General features: G+C 34.8%; 2 protein-coding genes across 2 annotated transcripts; one reads left to right on the top strand and one right to left on the bottom strand.

The window, feature by feature from the left end:
• The first annotated feature begins 991 nt into the window (after nucleotides 1-991).
• On the top strand, nucleotides 992-3,538 carry LOC129004681 (uncharacterized). The gene has a single exon (XM_054433241.1). It carries the CDS (start codon nucleotides 992-994, stop codon nucleotides 3,536-3,538), a length of 2,547 nt encoding a protein of 848 aa, XP_054289216.1.
• An 18,534-nt stretch (nucleotides 3,539-22,072) lies between these two features.
• Nucleotides 22,073-22,505, bottom strand: LOC129004614 (insulin-like growth factor 2 mRNA-binding protein 3-A). The gene has a single exon (XM_054433146.1). The coding sequence runs from the start codon at nucleotides 22,467-22,469 to the stop codon at nucleotides 22,176-22,178; it is 294 nt and encodes a 97-aa protein (XP_054289121.1). The 5' UTR covers nucleotides 22,470-22,505; the 3' UTR covers nucleotides 22,073-22,175.
• Between the last annotated feature and the right edge of the window lie 253 nt (nucleotides 22,506-22,758).

Genomic DNA, 22,758 nt, shown 5'->3' on the forward strand with positions numbered 1-22,758 from the left:
TGTTCGCCTACCGCAACTTGACTTGAAAACCTTCTCGGGAAACTCAGCCGAGTGGATTAATTTCATCAATCTTTTTGATAGCGCTGTACACCTCAACACATCTCTGTCTCCAGTATCAAAATTTCAATACCTACTAAGCTGTCTAACTGAAGAACCTCTAAATTTAATTAAAAACTTAAACATCAGTGCATCTAACTACGAAATCGCGTACAATTTGTTGCGCGATCGATACCACAATCACAGACGCTTAACTGCTTTGCATTTAAATGCTATATTGGATCTTCCCATTGCCACATCTGAAAATACAAAATCAATACGTGAATTTCTAAATCATTTCCTGGAACATACACAATCACTTATTGCTTTAGAAAGTGACATCACTACCAATGACAATCCTTTGCTGTCAGCTCATTTACTCCGTAGACTTGATAGAAATTTACGGCAAAAACTTGAACATTACCGCTCATTCAAATCATGTGAAACTCATTCGTTACCATCTGTGGACGAAATCATTAAATTTCTCAATGAAGAATGCTCAAACAGTGAAGATGCCAACCTACACTCTTCAACTTTTTGTCACAAGGCTAATTCAAAGCCTGCCCTCACATCTAGTAAAAATTACTCCAAACCAAGCACCCGCTATACTGCACTTGTAAGCTCGGGTGATCACTCCACTTCTGTAAAGACATTTCCATCATGCTTTGCCTGTCAACAAACCGATCACAAAATCTACATGTGTAAGGTTTTTGCTAAGAAATCTCCAAACGAGCGTTACAAACTTGTAAAGGAGCAAAATAAATGTATTTCATGTCTTGGCAATCACACACTCAAAGATTGTCGCTCAACAGGCACATGTCTTAAATGTAAACAAAAACACCACACCTTGTTACATTTCGAAAATGTTGTAAAGTCGGTGCAGCCTCCTCCTATAGCCAAACCCTCAAAACCTTCAACTGCTACACCTTCTGTAGTCGCTTCTGCTCAACCAGAAATGTCGCTCTCGATTTCTCAGCCTGCAACTACGGTACTTCTAGGCACCGCTCTCATTAAAATTACCGCTACTAATGGAATCTCTCATGTCTTTCGATGTCTGCTCGACAGTGGAAGTCAACTCAACTTCATGACGGAGAAGGCAGCACAGCTATTAAACGTCTCTCGTCACCGCTCTACTCACACAATCGTGGGAATCTCTGCATCGCAATCCTCGACAAAGGGACATGCACTCCTGGAACTATCCACACTAGGCAGTGAAGTAATTGCTTCAAATCAACCTTTCCATATTCTAGATAGAATTTCCGCTCCTTTGCCGCGTACTCAACTTTCTTTTGAGGTTTACGAACTGGTAAAACCTTTTGTCCTCGCAGATCCGACCTTTCATATTCCTCAGAATATTGACATTCTCATAGGAGGTGCTTTGTTTCCAGAACTTCTTACTCATCAATCCTACCCATTGGGCTCAAACCTTCCATTCGTTATTGGAACACGATTGGGATTTGTGTTAATGGGCAATGCACCAACTTTGTCTAACTCTTCTCCCACCTCGTGCCATTCGTCTCTACTATCCACTACGGACGAGCTACATAATACTCTACTTCGCTTTTGGCAACAAGAAGAGGTACCGCAGTGCAATCTTATCTCTGAAGATGATCGCATCGCTGAAGATCACTTCAAATCAACTCACTCCCGCTCTCCAGATGGAACATATGTTGTTCGACTCCCTTTCAAGGACCAACATCAACCACTGGGCACTTCTAAATCTACTGCTGAACATAGACTTCAATCAATTGAACGGAAGTTTGAATCCAACTCTAATTTCAAAGAATTGATCCCCTCTCACTCCTGGCGCTACGTTCCCTCAACAGACAACCCCGCTGATTGTGCGTCACGTGGTTTGCTTCCCGCTCAACTCATTGATCATCCTCTATGGTGGAATGGCCCTCCATGGTTAATTCTTTCAGATGATCATTGGCCATCTAATCGCTTCGTTCCCATAAACTTGCAAGACACTCAAGAATGTAAAACTACTCCTCTAAATGTCCTAGTTGCAACCCAACCTCCAGAATGGGATCTTCTCTCCAAGTACTCATCGTGGTCCAAACTACTTAGAGTAACAAGCTATGTCTTGCGGTTTATCCACAATGCACGTAGCTCTGACCGAAGACATGGGCATCTCACCGTCTCTGAACTTAAGAACTCAGAGCGTACCATCATCAAGTGTGTACAAGCTACATGTTTTACGAATGAATTGACAATACTTCATAAAAACAAACCCAGTACCTCTAATCTTCAACGTTTAGACCCTTTTCTGGATGCTTCCGGCATAATTCGTGTGGGAGGCCGGCTTAAGAAGCTATCGCTGAAATTCAACGTCAAACACCCAATAGTACTTCCAAAGAAGCACCATATCGTTGATCTTCTCATAGACTTTGTCCACACTACTCACTTACATTCCGGACCACAACTGACCCAAGCAATCCTTTGCCAAAACTATTGGATTCTTTCGGCTCGTCGAGTCATACGGACACGTATTCATAAATGTGTAAAATGTTTCAAAGTGAAACCAAAGAACATCACTCCACTCATGGGAGATCTTCCTACCGCAAGAGTAACTCCAGCTCGACCATTCACTACCAGTGGCGTTGACTATTGTGGCCCTTTTGACATGAAAGTTGTCCATCTCCGCGGAATGCGTCATATCAAAACCTACATCTGTGTTTTTGTTTGTTTTGTGACAAAGGCAGTGCACTTAGAAGTTGTAGAAGATTTAACAACTGAGGGATTCATCGCTGCACTCACACGATTCATCTCCCGAAGAGGATTCTGTAAAGATATCTATTCCGACTGTGGCACGAACTTCGTAGGCGCTGATTCTGCACTGCGTCGAACAATCAAAAACACCCTGAGCACCAAAGAATCTGAAGAACACCTGTTGCATTTCACTTCATCCAGGAAAATAAATTTCCACTTCAATCCTCCTGCTTCGCCCCATCAAGGTGGTCTGTGGGAAGCAGCAGTGAAAAGTGTCAAATACCATCTGCGCCGTGTCATGGGTGAACACATTCTTACTCTCCTAGAATTCATGACTCTGACTACACAAATAGAGGCAATCCTCAATTCCCGTCCTTTGACACCATTATCTAACGACCCTAATGACTGTTCAGCACTCACTCCAGGACATTTCCTCATAGGATCTCCGCTGGCATCAATTCCAGAAGAAGACCATACTGATATTCCACTAACTCGGCTCAAAAGATGGCATCTAGTACAAGCTCTCCACCAAAGGATTTGGAAGCGCTGGCAACTAGAGTACCTTCATACACTCCAGCAACGATCCAAGTGGACTCATAAGACAGAAAACATAAAAGTTGGAGATCTAGTCTTGATCCACTCTTCATCGCCTCCTTTGTCCTGGCCCCTTGCCCGTGTCACACAGTTGCATCCTGGCACAGATGGACAAGTCAGGGTTGTTGATCTGAAGACTCAACATGGTTACCTTACTAGACCAGTTGTTAAAGTGTTTCATCTCCCTCAAAACTAAGCCATACAACTTGGAAGGACCTGTAAATAGCTGTAAATAATATTCAGAATATTCTTCAGTGCTCCGTTTTTTACACAATTTGGTGTTCATTGTTATAAAACTATCGTTTTATGGAGGCCGGTATGTTCAGTAAAGGCCAGCTGACCATATGAGCATATTAAAATAATCCCCACATGTCAACAACAATACAATAATAAAATTTTAAAAATGTAAACATTCCAAGAAAAACATTCTGGTTCAAGAAGTGCAACTTTTCTCTCTTGTAATATCGTTTCTTTGTGTAACATAATTCATTTCTCTCTCCTTTTATTTTGACTTATTTCATTTACCTTATCCTTTTGTGTTCATTAAATAAACCCTTTTTAATTTCACTCTAAATTCTGTGTACCTACTGTGAGAAAATTTGGACATTAATGAAACATATTATCTTCTCAACTAGAGCCAACATTCGACCAGATCTTCTTTCAAGACCTTGACGTCATGAAGTGGTAACATAACTATAGTTCAGAATTAAAAATTATACCAAAAGTCCAATATTTTCTGTTGTCAAAATTAAATTAATAACCCATATACAGTCCACTTTATTATTTCTACAATAACCTTTTGATTACGCTACACCCCCTTTTACGAATTCATGTAATAAAAGTCCTCGGGCTTTTCTCCACATGCCATCAAAATCCCAATGTATTTCTTATGACTGGGACAGGTGGCGTCGTCCTGTAATCCAGCTACTAGGAGGTCACGAATTGTGGATACTTATAGGCATGCACTGTGGATGCGATACTCCCTGGTGTGGATTAACGTCCGCACGGGTGAGTACTACGACTATCCGCAGTACTATCCTGATAATTAGACCAATTCGTATATACCAAGGAAAAAATGTGGTGCGGATTCCACTACAAACTGTAGGTCCCTTAGTTGCCATTAGATGTATGGGCTATTAATTTATAGCTGTGTCTAAGACCTTTTGGTACATAATTAAGAAAAATGAATAATTTCCCCCAAAATATCATGTCCAGACCTTTAAAATGAGACCTTTCTCAGCTTTTTACGGCCCGTTCGCTCACAATTTCATTGTAAAATTTTGGCTTATGGAATTAGATAAATAGATCCCTATAACATGTTGTTTGAAAAAAAAAACAGTGTTTCATTAAACAGTAGTTTAAAACTATCCATATGGTCATAATGTAAACAAATCTGGGGTAGGAACTTTAAAGGCCACTGGGGCAGAGCCCCAAGGAAATTTACCTCGTTTCTCTTTTGGTGGCTCATCTACAGATCAAGAACTTTCTTTAGACGCCTCTACCAAGTTTCTACGCCCAGCCGTTCTCTCAAATTAGTGGAGACAAAGAAAAACAGTTTCCAATTAAATATACAGATAACATTTTTGTTATCTGATTAAGTCTGTTGTTTACGTCTGGAAAAAAATTATAAGGTTCAGTTTTAAACTGCAGTTACAATATCAGAGTATTTTTTTACTATACAACTATCTTGTTATAACTAAAAAAAAAACAAAAAAAAAACAATAAGAATTATCCACTTTCGTACTTCTGCATTACACTACATCATAATCGTCTAATTTAGGAAAAGAATATCACTTATAAAACAAATATTTTCTTTAATTTTGGACTTAGATCCTATCAAAAATATCAATTTGGCCAGATAGCATCAAATCTTGACTGGCGACGACTAGGCCCGTTTTATGATCATGTCTAGACAACATTTGGTTGAAAACATTTTGTCTAAGATGCATCGAGAGATGAGAAATGCTCATATAACTTATACAAGTTTTTAGTTTATTAAGCAGCTGGAGTTGTATGGCAGTGTTACCAAATATAACACGTTCTTTCTAATAAAAAGCAAATATACCATAATTTTAAGTGCATTTTGTCGAAGGATTGTGATGGTACTTATAATTTGCTGTGTTTAGAGAAAACTACCTGCAAATCTTCATCAACTAACAAAATGAATCAGTAATTTTATGTTGCTCCGTGTAACCATTTGCGCAATGAAGGCTGTGTTTAAACAGGTAAACCAATCTTTACGTCATACCAGTTGCACAGTTGTGTGGCGGTTAGTTTTGTTAGCGAATTTCCCTATAGGTAATAAGCTATTACCGTAGGTCTCATGGTAAGACTTAGTCCCGGGACCGATTTACTTTTTCATTTTGATGTCCCTAGAAGCCAAAAACACCATCCGTTCAAATTCATATATATATATATATGTCCGTCAGCACGATAACTCAGCAAAAATTATCCGATTTCGATGAAATTTGGTACAAACGTGTAAACCTACGTTTATTCGAACGAGTTCACGAAACAGCATGATCAGACCATGGGAACGGGGTTTTATGGGGGGATTTATGGGGTAAAAATTGGTTTTTCTCATTTTTGACCCTCAAAACATAAAATTTCCCACATTTCATCCAAACCATTTTGAAGAGCTTTAAAAAAAAAATAATTCAATATATTGTTTTTGTATGGTTATTGGTTACGGAGAAAATTGTAAATTAAAAATTCCCATGTTATTCTTATGGAGAATAAGTAAACTGTTGTAGTTTGCTTGTTTATGCATATATTTGGACCAACTTGCCCAATCTATTTATTTTATACTAAGCTATTAATATTTTACTAAAAAACACACTTTATTACCCTGTAGGCAGCAAACCTAGGTGCTCGTTAAACCTAATGTTATTTGAATAGATTTATTTGAAAATCAAATCAGACAAATGGAAATTCGCTTAGTCTGCAGGTTTGCTGCGGCGGGGGTATATATTTTAATTTTTAAACCATTTGTTGGTGTTCATAATACAATTCTTAAACACATGACAAATTTATTTTTGGTCAATTATTATTTTTTTACCATTAATTCATATTGGCGAAAGGCTATACTACTCCCACTACAGGAAAACATGTTTAAGGCAATTCTAAATAAATCGTGCTTTTCCAACAATGTACAACTTTTAAGATTGACTGACTAACAAATCTTAATCGTAATGTAGAAGACAATAAAGCGAGAAGTTAACAAATGACTTCATTTGCCTTGATAAGCGCTTATTGTCCAGGGAGATACACGTATTTTTCAAAGTTAGTCTTTATTTTATACGAGGGAATAAAGTGTTTATTGAGATTAATTTGTGTATTGTGACGGGATAATCTGTATCCATCTAAATGTTTTAGAAGAGCATTTTTGTTTTAAGAATCAATTTATTCAATCAGTAGAAACCTTCTCAAGAAACCAAACTTACGGTGATAAAAAAACACTAACAATGATTTATAGCAAGTAGTAATTAGAAAACTGTATGAATATTTTTATTGTTTCAATGGATCCAATCTTTTATGGGTCTATTGAACAACGCAAATACTGCCAAAAATGTAAAAACTAGCCTACATATAAACTAGTTTTAACAGTGATCGATTCTATTTGGAATCCTTCAAATATCATTAATACAATTTTTTTTTTTTACTTTGAATTGAAATGGTGACCGTACGATCTATAATATTAAAACGAAACAATGTTTTTTTATTTCACGATTCTGGATCAACCACTCGACGGATTTTCATGATTTTTGTGTTGAAAGAAAGATAATTTTGAGAACTAGGAAATTTCGAAGCCATAATTTTTGTTTAGGGTCCCAGTTTTTTAGAAATTAAGTTTTAATTTTTAAAAAGTCTAGCAGCCGACGCTAAGATTCTAAACTAGCTTTTGGCATGACATAATTTGCTTAACATAACAGCTGTAAACATTCAGCTTTTGTGCCACAAATTTAGCATTTGGATAAAAATGTAAAGACAAACTTAGGGTTGACTAATTTATACTATGTGTATTGCTAATCATTGATACGTTCAATTCTTCTGTAAGAGGAAGACAGATTAATTTAATATACATTAAGGAACGCGGCAGCGTTCCGCCCCGCCAAGTCCCCCAGCGGTACACAGCTGCTGCAGTGTATATATACATGACGTGACAAAGTGGCTTTTTTACTCGTCTATAGCTCTGAAGAAACAAAAGCTATTAAAATAATTGTTCATCTACTGGATAGGGGCAATCATTCTCAACAAAATTTAAAAAAAGAATTTAAAAAACGGTTGTGTTTGAGCCAAGAAAAACTAGTTTGAAAATTCACAAATTTTCCGTGTTCTCCTTCTTCTCCTTAAATGTTGACGGACCTACAGCCCAAACCACTGGCTCAATTTTAATGTTTTTTATGTTGTTTGAAAGCCCTTAGCGTGTAGATGTGCCTTTGGAGGGTCTCAAGTCGGTGCGTTGACCCATAAACCCTTGGCAAGCCCTCAAAGTACGAGTTTGGCCCATTTAAATAACATGGGATTAAAATCAAAACAAAAGAAGGACCAGCTGCGATTAAATCTTAATTAATTAAATGTTAGAGAAATTCATAGGAACAGCTGAAAAATTATTTTAATACTTTTATAAAGTATTTTTTTCAGGTATACTGAATGATTTGAACTACTTACTATATAAAATTACTTAGAGCAGTGATATTCCCCGATACTTTCCATTGAAAAATGCAGTGTACCGATGGTACACTGGTACAGCAGCTCGTCATTTTTAACAGTTTAATACTACTTATCAAAATATATGAAACCTAGGAACTTGAAACTTAGAACTAGTACGCTAGTACTAAGGTTTGTTCTATGTTTTGATACACTAAAACAAATAAAACGATCGGGAAAATCACTCGACATATGTTAAACAAGCAATTAAAAAGTGATATGTAAATTTAGGATAAATGAGTTATTCAATATTTGTTTTGCCTTATGCTATTTCTAACAAACCTAATTAGTTTGATTACATTTTTACATCTCTAATAAGGGCTCAATTTACACTAGTCTTTAGATATACGGGTTTAATTATTAGAACACTTATGTAACATCAACACATTTTATGTTGTTCAAGATGAGCATTGATGAAATTTGAAACTGAGTTTAAGCCCAGTGGGTTTGTTAAATAGTAATTTTGGTACGTGTGTCAAAAAGTTTTTAATCTGTTTAAAGCAGATAAGACCAAAAATGTAGAATTTAGTTCTACATTAACAATATTATTGAAATTAAATGAGATGTAGTTGTGCCGTGGTCTATATATCAGAGAAAAGAGGATTTTTATTTTAACTGTTAATTTTCTACAAAAATAAATAAAATCTAACAAAAAACCACTAAGTGGTAACACTTTCCCCGCCAAGTCAGCAATCCAAATACATCTCTAATAAGGGCTCAATTTACACTAGTCTTTAGATATACGGGTTTAATTATTAGAACACTTATGTAACATCAACACATTTTATGTTGTTCAAGATGAGCATTGATGAAATTTGAAACTGAGTTTAAGCCCAGTGGGTTTGTTAAATAGTAATTTTGGTACGTGTGTCAAAAAGTTTTTAATCTGTTTAAAGCAGATAAGACCAAAAATGTAGAATTTAGTTCTACATTAACAATATTATTGAAATTAAATGAGATGTAGTTGTGCCGTGGTCTATATATCAGAGAAAAGAGGATTTTTATTTTAACTGTTAATTTTCTACAAAAATAAATAAAATCTAACAAAAAACCACTAAGTGGTAACACTTTCCCCGCCAAGTCAGCAATCCAAAAAAGTTAATAAATCATTACTTTTTCCGCCAAGAAAAACAATGTAATGTATGTAAGTTTGGCAACTTGGCGGCAGACTTTTGCTCGATCCCTTTAAAAAATACCATAAAACTAGTTTCATTGAGCAAGTATCCCTCCCATTGGTACATTGCTAGGTGAGAGCTTATTTTACAAAATTTGACCTTATTTGTGCCACATTTCATAAATTATACTTAGTTGGACTAATTAATTAGAGAAGTTGATTTGTGAAATTATCCACGAACGTAACTTAAATGAAAAAAACCAAGCAAAAGTCTGCCGCCAAGTTGCCAAACTTACATACATTACATTGTTTTTCTTGGCGGAAAAAGTAATGATTTATTAACTTTTTTGGATTGCTGACTTGGCGGGGAAAGTGTTACCACTTAGTGGTTTTTTGTTAGATAGTAAAATATAGGATGTTCAAATTATTTTTTAAAGCAATCTTTGTAATCTTTGATTTGTTTTAGAGCAATATAATTTGTTTTAACTAACAGCTGGTTAGTTATAAAAATGCCCTATAGAACTATGAGATTATTTACTCTGATTTTGTCATTGATTATAGGAAATAAGTAAGATTAGTAGACCACCGAGATAAGTAACACCATCGATGTGTACAAGTCGAGGCTCTGTACACGAGTTAAATAAAAAAGATGTGCAAATTATTTTACTGCTCAACTTCTTTGGAAAGGGTAGGAAAATCACAATTTGTACATGTTTTAATTCATCTTGGCTGCTTTTTGTTTACAATCAATGTTTTGAATCCTTGAACTTTGTTTGGATTAGGCACGGAAATATTGATGTCATAAAGATGGAGATCAAGAATCCTCAGGAATACGATTTTAAATTACCACCACAACCTCAGACGGGTGTTATCCAAAGATATACAGATGAATGACATAGATTGAACACAACGTCATCATTGACCTAGGATACTGCAATTAGACTAACCATCCTTTTATGAAATCTAAAAAAGTTGTTTGGCGTGTGTTTAGTTGTGGTTACGTTTGGAGGCGCTGAATATTTTATAGTTTGAATAAATGAATATGGAGAATTACGATTCACATTGATTCAATGAGGGTGGTTTAATTATCAAGGATATTGGAACTGATAACGGAATGGATAATAAACATAGACAATTAATTACGTCACTTTAGCAGCGTTTTTAATTTTTAAATTCCTTCAACATGTGACCAGTTCTTTTGTTCAAATGAATATTATTTTTGACTCAGCTGTTTACAAAACAAACTAATATGTTGTTGTGTTTACTTTTCTTTGTTTACATTTATTTATTTAGCAATTGATGAAGTGAAATTGACATAAAGGATGTGTGGACGATTCGTTTAATGATGTCAGGACACCAACGTTATAATTATGTGTACTGGGAATTTTATTGGATGTTTTCGTTTTATTTTAGGGAGTTTCAATTCAGAACTACTGGAAATTGTGTATGAGTAATTGCATTGTGGTGATATTGATTATGGAAGAGGTAGGTATGCGATGGAAGGTGATATCATTGACTAGGCCTATACACTTCTCAATTGATAATTACTCTTTCTACTGTAGGCTGCAATAAAATTTGTCTTTATACGTGTAAACTAGCTGTTCTGAATAATAGGCCTACACCGTTTTAATTAACTACTGCCGTACGTAGGACGGGCTAACACCTCGTTTTAATTATTATTAAAGCCAAGTATGAATGTAGATGAGCGTAGGATGAGTGGCGTGATCTTGCAGTCTTGTTACTGACTAATAGCCCAGTCAATAAATGTTTTTTATCGCAACTAAATGGTGGAAAGCTGGATTTTTATATGTGATAGAACCACATGAGAGGTGTATTTTCCAAACATAGAAATTGCAGTGTTTTACTTAATTGATCATAATTCGAATGCTATGTAAGCTATCGAGCTGCAATTTGTTTTGTTTCATTTCTGATTAGTTTTCCTACAACTTTTGTATTTATATTATTTTTCCAAATCCAATACTTACGGAGATCGTTAAAAGCCTTGTTTCAGAGTGCAAAATTTTGTTTTTCTCTATGTTACTTTTAAATAGAAATAATACGCAAATACGGTTTGAACAAACGTTTTAGTACGTTTTTCAAGGTTTACAAAGTGAAGAGCTGGGCGTCGGCAAAGAGAGCGCGTGCGGGCTAGTTGAACACCTCTGCGATGCGTCATCGCATCTAGCCCAGCCAATAAACGCAATAACTGCCTTTTTTCGTAGCTAAATAGTGGAAAGCTGTGTTTGTTATATGTAATGGAACCACTTAAGACGTATATCTTCAATATTTTTCTATATTTTCAAGTTCCCGATTCTCCCCCTTGAGCTTTCCCCCCCAACCCCTCCCAAACCTGGAAATTACAGTCGTTCACTTTACTGGATATAATTCAAAATCTATGCATGCCATCGTAGTAAAATGTGATTTGTATTATTTATAATAAGTTTATCTACAACTTTTGTACTAAAGATTTTTTTCTAAAACTACTAGCTGACCCGGCGAACTTCGTATCGCCTAAGTTATAGGTTTCCCCTAAGACAGACCGATGGAAAGAAAGTACCGTTACGTTTAATTTTCAAGATGATCTCGTTCGCATCGCTCAATCACGTCCTGGTTGAAGTTCGTTCGCTACGCTCACTCACCTTTGGGTTGGAGCTCGTTCGCTACGCTCACTCACCTTTAGGTTGGAGCTCGTTCGCTGCGCTCACTTGCCTTCAGGTTAGCTCGTTCGCTACGCTAACTCGCCTCCAGGTTGAAGTTCGTTCGCTACGCTCACTCACCTTTTGGTTGCAAATTAGCTGTTGTCATAAATGTAAAAGAAATAATAGTGCTGCACCCTGTTGGTAATCCTTGTAACTTCAATGCTATTGAACATCATAGAACAGAACCAACTTGTTTAATTGAAACAGCTGTTAAGATTCATTAATTCCATTTCTCATAAGGTTAACATGGGAAACTCCAGAGCCACTGGGGCGGAGCCCTTTTAGGAATTTCGAAACGGGAAATAGTTTACGTCCGATTCGCATACCTACAGAATTTACACACCAAATTTCATAACGATCGGTGAAGTCGTTCCGGAGGAGTTTGCAGACAAACACTGTGACACGAGAATTTTATATATTAGAAATATCCAAAGAAATAAAACATTTTATTTTTTTTATACCGTAATGTTTATGTTTTAGAGTACACAATATTGTTTTACCCTCTATATATTTTTCCCAAAAAAAATACGCAAAATGTTTCAAACAAAAATTTTAGTATGTTTCTAAAAGTTTATAAATATTTGGTTAGTCGGAATACCAGTTAGTTAGTTAGTTAGTTTTTCTTTTACCAGGACCTTCAAAATGAGGGGTCACTCGATGGATCTTTGTATTTAAAAGTTTTGAGTTTCCCCCAAAAACCCCCATTTTGGGGATGTACACCAAGTATCGGTTATGCCCAAAAAGTACTTCATAACATGCCATAAATGTGTGCCGAGTTTAGTTTTTCTAGTATTGGCCGTTAAAAAAATAACAGGGGGTCTCCACACTTTTTACTTACCCTGTATATATAATACGCTAAGCCGATCTTTTTCAAACAGAGCTCCTCCCTCATTTTTGGACCAATTTTAATGATTAAAGTGCTAAAAGAATGGCCCTGATCTGTAGTTTTGCAAAGTGTTTTTCGTTTTTTGAAATCTTTATTAGTATGGGCAGGATCTTCCATCAAAGTTGGGTTTTCTCCCATAAGATTAACATGGGGGAATCCAAATAGTTAATTGGAAACTTTGTCTCTGTTAAATTTAGAGAACGGCTGGTCGTAGAAACTTGGTAGGGATGTACAAAGAAATGTCTTGGTCTATAGATGAGTTATCAAAAGAAAAACAAAGTAAATTCCCTTAGGGCTCTGCCCCAAAAGTCTTTAAAGATCCCTCCACAGATATGTTTACATTTTGGCCAAGTGGATAATACTTTTAATGAAACCGCTGTTAACTTTTTAATTGTATTTTAAACAACACACATTTATTGGGAGTTACTAAATTGTCCAAAAGAAGTATTTGCAATGTTACTTTCTGATTTCAAAATTGATTTTTTCTGTATCATGTCATGTTTTGAAATATAACGTTACATTACGAAATCAGTAGAAAATCCTTTTATCACAGTAACTCTTACAATTATTTCTTATTGAACTATATTATACCTATTGTACGGGTTGGTGTCTGCCTTTTGCACCACTTTTGGCTATATTTTATCATATTATTCTAGACAGATCATCATAGGTTCATGAGATTATTGTCATACATGTTTTCAATCATTGGAAAAATCATCGATTGTGTAATACAATACGAAATAATACAAGTTCAGACATGTCTTATTAGCTTTAACAGTAACCCCACAACCAATATTTTCAAAACTATACTAGAGGGTTATTCATTGGCACAGAAGTACGATATGAACTGACGCGACGTGACGAAGGAAAAATCTTACACTGTAATGGATATACCTCCATTTGAAGATAGAACGTGTCTTCTCAACAAACAGATATTGTTTATCAAATAAAATCATAGATTAATCTTTATTACACTGATGAAATCGCGGAAGTTTTTAACTACAAAAGATCCACCTATACGATTTTAATACTATCTAAAGGTTCTTCCAAAAGAAGAGATACCAGTTAACATACTAATAATAACTCCGATTACGTACGGTATAGGAAATATTTTATTCATTAAATGATCAACCGTACTTGGTAACTAACGCAATAATTATTATCATTATTGTTTTTACACTTATTACTCTTTAAACAACGCTAAATGCTCAAAATATGTATAATTTCACTCAATTTATCGCAGTTAGATGAATTCGTTTGAGCCTTTAAAGTAACCGTCGATTTCGACGGGTTTCACCTAGTCTTGACAATTTGTACCTTTATACTAACCAGAGAGCGCAAACTAACCGTAAATGAAACTGTAATGCAAATATTTGTATTGGACATAAAGACGATTTTTAAGGGTTGCTCTTGCGATAAGAAGTGTGTAAATTTAATTTAATATCACACTTAATCATCACCGCTGGACATAGTAATTGATGTAAGTACACAGTTAATAAACTAACAGCTGCAGGACATGATATTGCTTTAATCCCTGGGAAGCTATTGTAGTAATTTTGTTAAATGGCAGTACTTGCTATTTTGCAGAGATATTTTACCTTAATTTAGCTCACAATTTTCTAAGCCATCTGTTTAACTGTTCTTCGCTCGGTTGGTCTTGGGAAGTGTACACAAATTTTATCAGCTATAAAAATAAATGTAAAAATTTGAAATATTAATTGTATGATAAAAATAAACTACCAACCAAATGGACTACTCCTCCAAGCCCTTTAAGTGTAAACATGAACCCGCTTTCAACAAAGTGCTTTCTCCTAAACTAAGTAATTTTGGAAGCACTGTTGTATTCCAATAATTTCTCAGCAACAAAATTCATTTTCAGGGTGATCACCCACAATGAGGCTCTATTTGGACCCTTTTGCAAGAAGGGTAATGCACTTTCCTGCTGCTGATAAATAACCATTTTGATTCCCCTTTCCATTTTAAGACATTTTATCATCCCAAACATTGTCCATTAACAATTAGAACTAACAGCTAAATAATTTAGATGCTGCTATCAACTACCTATGTTGAACTAACTGAACTACCCATGTTGAAAAGTTTGTTGAAATCGAAGCATTTGCTGCTTGTAATGATTGGTTAGGTATGGTTGTACCCTGTATCACTGCGAGTCCACGATCCCATAGTCTTTAAAGTTGTTCGAAACACGGTCAAAAACTGTCTGATATATTTGCTACAATCGTCGAACTACCTTTCTTAGATTAAGAAGACATGACACTCATTCCATATGAGTAGGCGACTAAACGCCACCAAACAAGTGAAGGTATTTTGTCTATCGAGTACAAAAAAAAATTACTGTACAAATTAAGGCACTCAGATTTAAAGCACGTAACATTCAAACGAATGTCTGTATCGGAAACAGCATTAACCATTAATAAGCTGTAGTGTCCAAAGGAAGTATCAATCAATTATATCAATTATTTAAGATGGGGACGCCACTATGTGCGTATTTTAACCCAAATATGAGTGAAGGATGAGTGTAGGATGAGTGGCGCGATCTTGTAGTCTTGTTAGTGACTAAGGCCGACATGTTCCTTAGACACAGTTGTTAATTAATAGCCCATACAGCTAATGGCAACTAAGGAACCTACAGTTTATAGTGGAATCCGAAGTAATAAAAAGTACAGTAACCAAGCAAAAAACACTTGAGAAGTTCATTAGCAAAACAGATCTATCTTGATATTGATTAAAAAATAAACAAATACGTACACTTCAAAACAGGTGGGACAAAGATCTACGAATTTTCAAACAGATGATGATTAACAAATAGGTCTAATTGGATATCTAAAAGCATCACATTGGACTTCTAGGCCGCAACCCTTTGGTAAAATCATTATGAAAACTGTTTAACTTTCCTAATTATAACCTGAATATACCAAATGTTTTACTTCAAGCTAGTAAGAAATTTGGACAATTAGTGATGAACAAGCCAGCGAGAGATGGCTTTCACTTTTATATGTTTAGAAATTCAAATAATTTCTAGGTAATATTAGACACATTAATTATTCATTGTGTAATTCTTGAATCTTGGAAATGTATCTTACACTATCCACTAATAATATTATAACTGTCCAATCTTAATTTCTTTCGGTTGTCATGTCAACAACTCTCAACAGAACATTAGGTAACTATTTTGAAACCCAATAATAATCGTATTTGAATAGTGCAAAACCACTATTTACTACAGTTATTAATCTAGAATTTAACTTTTTGATAGGTATTCAAAATAAACGGTATCAGCATTCTAAGTTAATTTGTAGTTACTATTATGTGTCGTAAGCGTATGACGGCTTCGTCTTTTTAAGAAAATGTTATCAACTGCGTACCGAGTTATGGCAAAAGAAAACCACGCAAAGTCTTTATTAGTTTGAAGGGATAAGGTCAAAGACGTTATTCAAGTCAGGAGTTTTGAAGACTGCAATAAGTAAAGACGAATCACAAAAACGTGCATGGACTGCGGTATGGCGACAGCACGGCCTATAGATATTTACATCGTCTTATTTTTGAAGCTTATATATTTTCTTCATGGACTATTTTGCAAAACTTTCAAGCAAGAAAAGAAATTTTAAAATAATGTTTAACTAAGTTGGCTACTATGTTCGAATCAACCCGTTAAAGTTATGCTTAATTTGTTGTACCCCTAAAATAAATTGTTGTTATCTTAATAGGCTGTGTTAACAAAGTCAGGTCCTAAAATAAAATACAGTTTGGTTTGAATAATCAACCATATTAGACAGACTTATCCCAACAAAATCCGACATAAGTTATTGTATCAGCCGTTTTTAATGGAACTGTAAAAAAAGAATAATCTGTCTGTGACTATCTGTAGATTGTATTTACTTATCTATTACTATTATAAAGAAGAGATGGTGTCTGTCTGTTTGTGTGTTTATGAGTCTGTGTGTCTATGTGCAGAATAAAAACTACTGAGCCGACTGGGATCAAATTGCACACAAATGAAGCTACAGCTCCGAGGATACGATTTATTCCTACTTCAATGTTGACCTAGGGCTCTGCTCCATGCGATTTCAAAAATCTGAGGTGAGAGATTTAAAAGGAAAAATCGATTGATAATATCCATGGTAACAAAGTAAATACACTACACAGTAAATACTATTTAACATTACTTAAATGGAACTGTACAATCATGTTAATGTTATTAGTAGCCTATAGGACTTTTTCAATTACGTCATTTGTATATGTTTATGATCTATACTGAGTCTGTTCTGATATTTGTGAGAGAAAAAAAATTACAGGGCAGCTAAAAATGATTAAGACAATGGTTATTAACAGTTATTTTGAACTGCCATTTTGTCATAAATGGTCAGGTTTCTATTTTCTTTATGTTAATTGTTTAAGACAATGGTTATTAAAAGTTATTTTGAACTGACAATTTGTTATTAATGGTCCGATTTCTATTTTCTTTATGTTAATTGTTATGTTTTGTCAAGACCTGTAAAATGATACCAAACTTAACTATACTACTGTATACTATTTTAAGCTACTCCCTACCCCCGCTACCCTAATGGAATCTTTTTGTAATTGGCCGTTATTATTGTAGCCATTCATATCCAAACAACTTGGCGCAAATCGATTTCAAATACCTCAAATAGTAAAAAAGTTAAAGGGGATGCAAGTTAATTTTCAGCCACCCTCATGATTATATGTATTTGAAACGTTTTAGGGTGCCATTTTATTATTAGTGAGCCGATTTTTGTTTTCTTTATGTCAATTGTTATGTTTCGTCAAGACCTGTAAAATGATAACAAAACTCAACTATACTCGTCATATGAAATTAATGAGCTACTCCCTAACCCCACTACCCCTAAGGGCGAAATTTTCGAAATTTACCATAATTATTGTAGCCCCTCATATCTAAGAATATTTCGGCAAACAGATTTCAAATATCTCAAATTGTTGACATGTTAAGGGGGGGGGGTTGTAAGTTGATTTTCATCAATACCCTGTATTTCATCAATAGGTTATCTATACATGAAAAGTATTTTAGTTTTATTACTTGTTTTGTCAGTAAGTGTAGTGATATGACAAAAAATATAGTTCACCACTCGGGGAAAAATTTATTTCGTCTGCAGAGTGAAACACATTTTTTGCCGACTGATTAACTATATTTTTTGCCATATCGCTACATTTACTGACAAAACAAGTAATAAAACGAAAATACTTTTCATGTAAAGATAACCTCTCAAAAATTAGCAGCTGTTTATTAAGTGATTCAATAATTTCGCATATTACTGTTGTATTACAACAGCGTACACTTGTATTACTATTGTAGTACATCACGAATACTTGAACTGATCCAGACTGTTCTGTTTAACTAATTGTGCTGTACATTATACCCTCGATATGAAGAACTTCTGACACGCATGTAACAATAAGCACAGCCTATTAAATAAATCGATAAATAATACACGGCATTGCACACAACCAAAGTTTAAAACGTCTTACTGCCCTTTTCCTTATATGGACTAATTTTTATAACAATAGTAGAAAGTGGGCAATTACATATTATTTGACACCATGTTTGAAGTGTGAGATTTATCGAGCACTTTAAATGGTCGAGAATATGTATAGACCCACTTTCAGTCGTGTTTTGAGCGTTACTTTTCACTACACTACAAAGACTTATTATTTTCTTAATTAAAACAGAAATTGGATATTCCTTCATTACAATTAGGAACATGACAAAACGCTTAGCATTTTTAGGTTATGCTTTCAATTTAAAGTTAATAGTTACTTTTGGTTGTACAGTTTTGGTTTTTGAAAATGCATTGTTTGTTTACGTGGGCTAAATCAAAAAATAATGGTTAACATAACTTTCGCTTGGTAAAAATTCTTTAGCCGTAGTAAACAATGTAATGATGATTTTTTCCTAAACATGGAACGAAAACAGGTTATTTCACGGTAGTGTAGCTAAAAGTATTTTTACTCACTAGGAGTAAACAAGATACTGTAAAGCCGCAACGCATCTATCAAAACCCGTTTTTTTCACTACACTACTATGAGTTGAGCTGTTTTCGTTATGTATTTACAACCTGCAAAACATTATATTTTCAACAGCTGTCTATTGTTTACTACGAAAAGTAACATTGTTTACAACTGAAAATTTTCTAATGTCAACAATTTCAAATCTACAATATTAATACCCCCGCCGCAGCAAACCTGCAGACTAAGCGAATTTCCATATGCCTGATTGGATTTACACTAAAATGTCTACTTAAAAATTTAACATTTATTTCCTATTTAAATAGAATTAGTTTAACAGGTACTTAGGTTTGCCGCATCAGGGAGGGTAAAACTGCTTTTTTTGTTAAATGTTAATTGTTAGTAAGAAATAAAAACATTTTCCAAATGTGATCAAAATATGTTCATAAATAAGCAAACTACAACAGTTTACTTATTCTCCATAAGAATAACATGGGAATTTAAAATTTACATTTTTTGGAATTTTCTCCGTAACCATTAGGCGCATAGTAACACTTCAATATACTAAATTATTTGTTTTTTAAGCTCTACAATGGTTTGGGAAGATTTTGCAAAATTTTATGTTTTTTGGGTCACAAATGGGAAAAAACTTATTTTTACCCCATAAAACCCCCCGTTCCCATAGTCCGATCATGCTGGTTCGCGAACTCGTTCAAGTTTATCCCGCCTTACACCTTCAAACCACATTTTATCAAAATCGGACAAAAATTACTCAAGTTATCGTGCGGATGGACATATATATATAAAAATTTGAACGAAAGGTGTTTTTGGCCTCTGGGGACGTCAAAATGAAAAAGTAAATCGGTCCCGGGCCTAGGTCTTACCATGAGACCTACGGTAATAGCTACTTCCCTATAGGGAAATTCGCTAAAACGAAACATTGTTTTTTTATTTCACGATTCTGAATCAACCACTCGGCGGATTTTCATGATTTTTGTGTTGTAAGAAAGATAATTTTGAGAACTAGGGAATGTCGAAGCCATAATTTTATTTTACGGTCCCAGTTATTTGGAAATTAAGTTTTAACTTTGAAAAGTCTAGCAGCCGACGCTAAGATTCTAAACTAGCTTTTGGTGTAATATAATTTGATTAACATAACAGCTGTAACATTCAGCGTTTGTAACACAATTCAGCATTTGGATATAATTAAAAGACACTATGGGTTGACTTATTCAATCAATCAATTATTGAGATGGGGACGCCACCTAGGAGCGTATTTTAACCCAAATATGAGTGAAGGATGAGTGTAGAATGGTGTTTGATGACCTGTGTAGCTTTGTTACTGACTAAGATCAGCGGTTTCATTAGTCAGGATCATTTATTTAAAGCCCAATGATCAGGAACAGCTGGGTCCAGATATTTATATTTATAGTTAGGTATTTATACTATGTGTAATGCTAATCATTGATATGTTCAATCCTTCGATAAAAGGATGACAGATTATTTAAATATACATCGGTAAAATACTAGGACGTCCAAAGGATTTTTTAAATAAATCTTTGTAATCTTCGGTTTGTTTTAGTGCAATTTGATTTTCTTTTAACTAACAGCTGGTTAAATATAACAATGTTCTGTAGTTCCCTTGTGTTGCTTAGTCTATGGTGATATCGTTGACTAGGCCTGTTATACACTTTCTCAATTGATAATTACTCTTTCTACTGTAGGCTGCCATAAAATTTGTCTTTATACGTGTAAGCTAGCTGTTCTGATTTATACACAGTTTTAACTGACTGAACTGAATTTTCAACAACTAAAGTAAAAATTAGTTTTTTTTTTATTTGTTTACTTTACAATCTGTTATATAAATATGTTGAACAATAAGTTAATGCCATCATAAACAAATAGATTTTATTTGTCTATGATGCCATGCTATACAATAACTTTAAAATGAAGTCATAGGCTAACCTAAAAAATTCTATGAGTTTTGTAATGAAGAAAATAATTATTCTCTGTAGTGTAGCGAAAAGTAACGTTCAAAACACGAGTAAAAGTGGGTCCATACATATTCTCGACCATTTATTTAAATTACATTTAAAGTACTTTCTCGCTCATCAAACATGGTCTCAAATATGTAATGACTCACTTCATACTCTTGTTGTGAAATGTATACTATTTGTTGCTGCAGCATGACGAATAGTTTTACTTCGTCCATGTTCGATTGAGCGTGAACTAGCATAACAGCTGTTATTGAACTCTGTCAAGTTGAATCAGTACAATACAAATAGTCAGACGTTTAATAACACTTAATTAACCCTTCTTACTAACTAAAACTTAGCTTCTGCTTTCAACTCTGTGCTACCAGAACATGTATTTATAAGATTAGTTCTAGGTTTTAGGTCGACAACTAGAACGTTTTGTAGGAGGGGGGACTCATTTCGATGTGTATGTGAACCTGTTCTTAGCAAAACATAAGATTTTCCCCACGTCCTATTGCATATAACCTAGCACAGTTAAGAGAAGGAAAGTAGTTGTTTCTTCTTGCGGTATAAACTACTACTTACATTTTAATGTGACTGATATAGTTAGACATTATGTAAATGACCACCAAGGCCTCATAGTAGGATAGAGAAAAGACCGCCCTCTATGAAAATGCATGGGGTGAGGCAGCCTCGGGATGGCTGAAAGCAATATCTGGAGTTAACGTTCCGGAAGAATTGTCCGGGAACGGTCCACCGTCCCTTTTTATTTAACCTCATCCCTACCTTTGTTTATATATTTCCTTTTACCTCTAAGGAACAAGATCTTCTATGAAATGAAATGAAGCTTTGTTACTGAAGACCATGTTAAGCACAGACATTCAATTTAATATTACAATGCTGATTAATAAGATATAAATTAAATATTTATTGTATACAATGCGTTCATTTTTATATCCATGTGAACCAGTAAATTTTGTTTCTTAAATAATTTAATCGTAGAAAAAGATGTCTACACTTAGAAATCCGCTGGTACGTGGTTTTATTTTTGTCAAACTTTGCGAAATTGTAGCGATATCTTAAGCGAAACACTGCAAACACCAAAAGACCCATAAAACAAGAAACATAAATTAAAGCGATAAAGTGTATGCTGCGTGTTACGATGAGTTAAGAACACTAATATCTGTAAGCCCGCATGGCGCCCCCTGATAGCGCAGACCCCATAGTTTGCCCATAAACATGAGAGCTCTTGAGACTTTCGAGTGAGGATTTTGGGGATGATTTACCCCCCCAAAGCTTAATAACTTCTACACATTGAAGCAAGTAGGATATAAACTTGACAAACTATAGAGAAAAAAACTGTTTAATATACAGAAGAAAGTACATAGCTAAACATAAGGTTGAGTTTACCTTTTTGTAATATTATACGGGCAATTCATGTTGATCCATCAATTTCCGTTGCTCTTGCTCTCTTCTGTCGATTCTTGTACTTTGTTCTTCGGCAGGACTGGTGTGGTACCAGCCACTGATGGTTCGACCACTAGTTGTGCTCCCATGAAGGTAGACCCGTTCAACAGATCAATCGCCTTGTCCGCAGTGCATTGGTCCAAGCAGTCCACGAAAGCGTACCCTCCTCGTTTGATCAAGATGGACTTGCTCGGCAAGTTGTTTTCAGAAAACAGTTGTCTTATTGTGTTCTCAGTTATGTCCGCTGGTAGGTTTCCTATGTATAACTTGCTCATTTTTTGTTTTCGGTAAAGGCTATTTACAGCTAGTAGAAAAAACACAAGTTCAGTAACAAAAATGCGACGGCAAAACAATTAAGTGATCTAAACATTGTAACAGCTGTATTTATAAGCATTTGTGAGCAGTTGCTTTACAAATCCAAAGCTACGAAAGTCTTAAATACATGCAGCATTGGATCCCAAAATAGTATATATTTTTATAATAAATTGAATTATAAAATGTAATTGAATGAACTGCATAACTCATTGAATACCTCATAAATTTTACAAGTAACAATAATTATAT

Source organism: Macrosteles quadrilineatus, unplaced genomic scaffold (assembly GCF_028750875.1).
Source record: "Macrosteles quadrilineatus isolate MER2022 unplaced genomic scaffold, UCM_ALF_1.0 Scaffold_10__1_contigs__length_6754688, whole genome shotgun sequence".
Lineage (NCBI taxonomy): Eukaryota > Metazoa > Arthropoda > Insecta > Hemiptera > Cicadellidae > Macrosteles > Macrosteles quadrilineatus.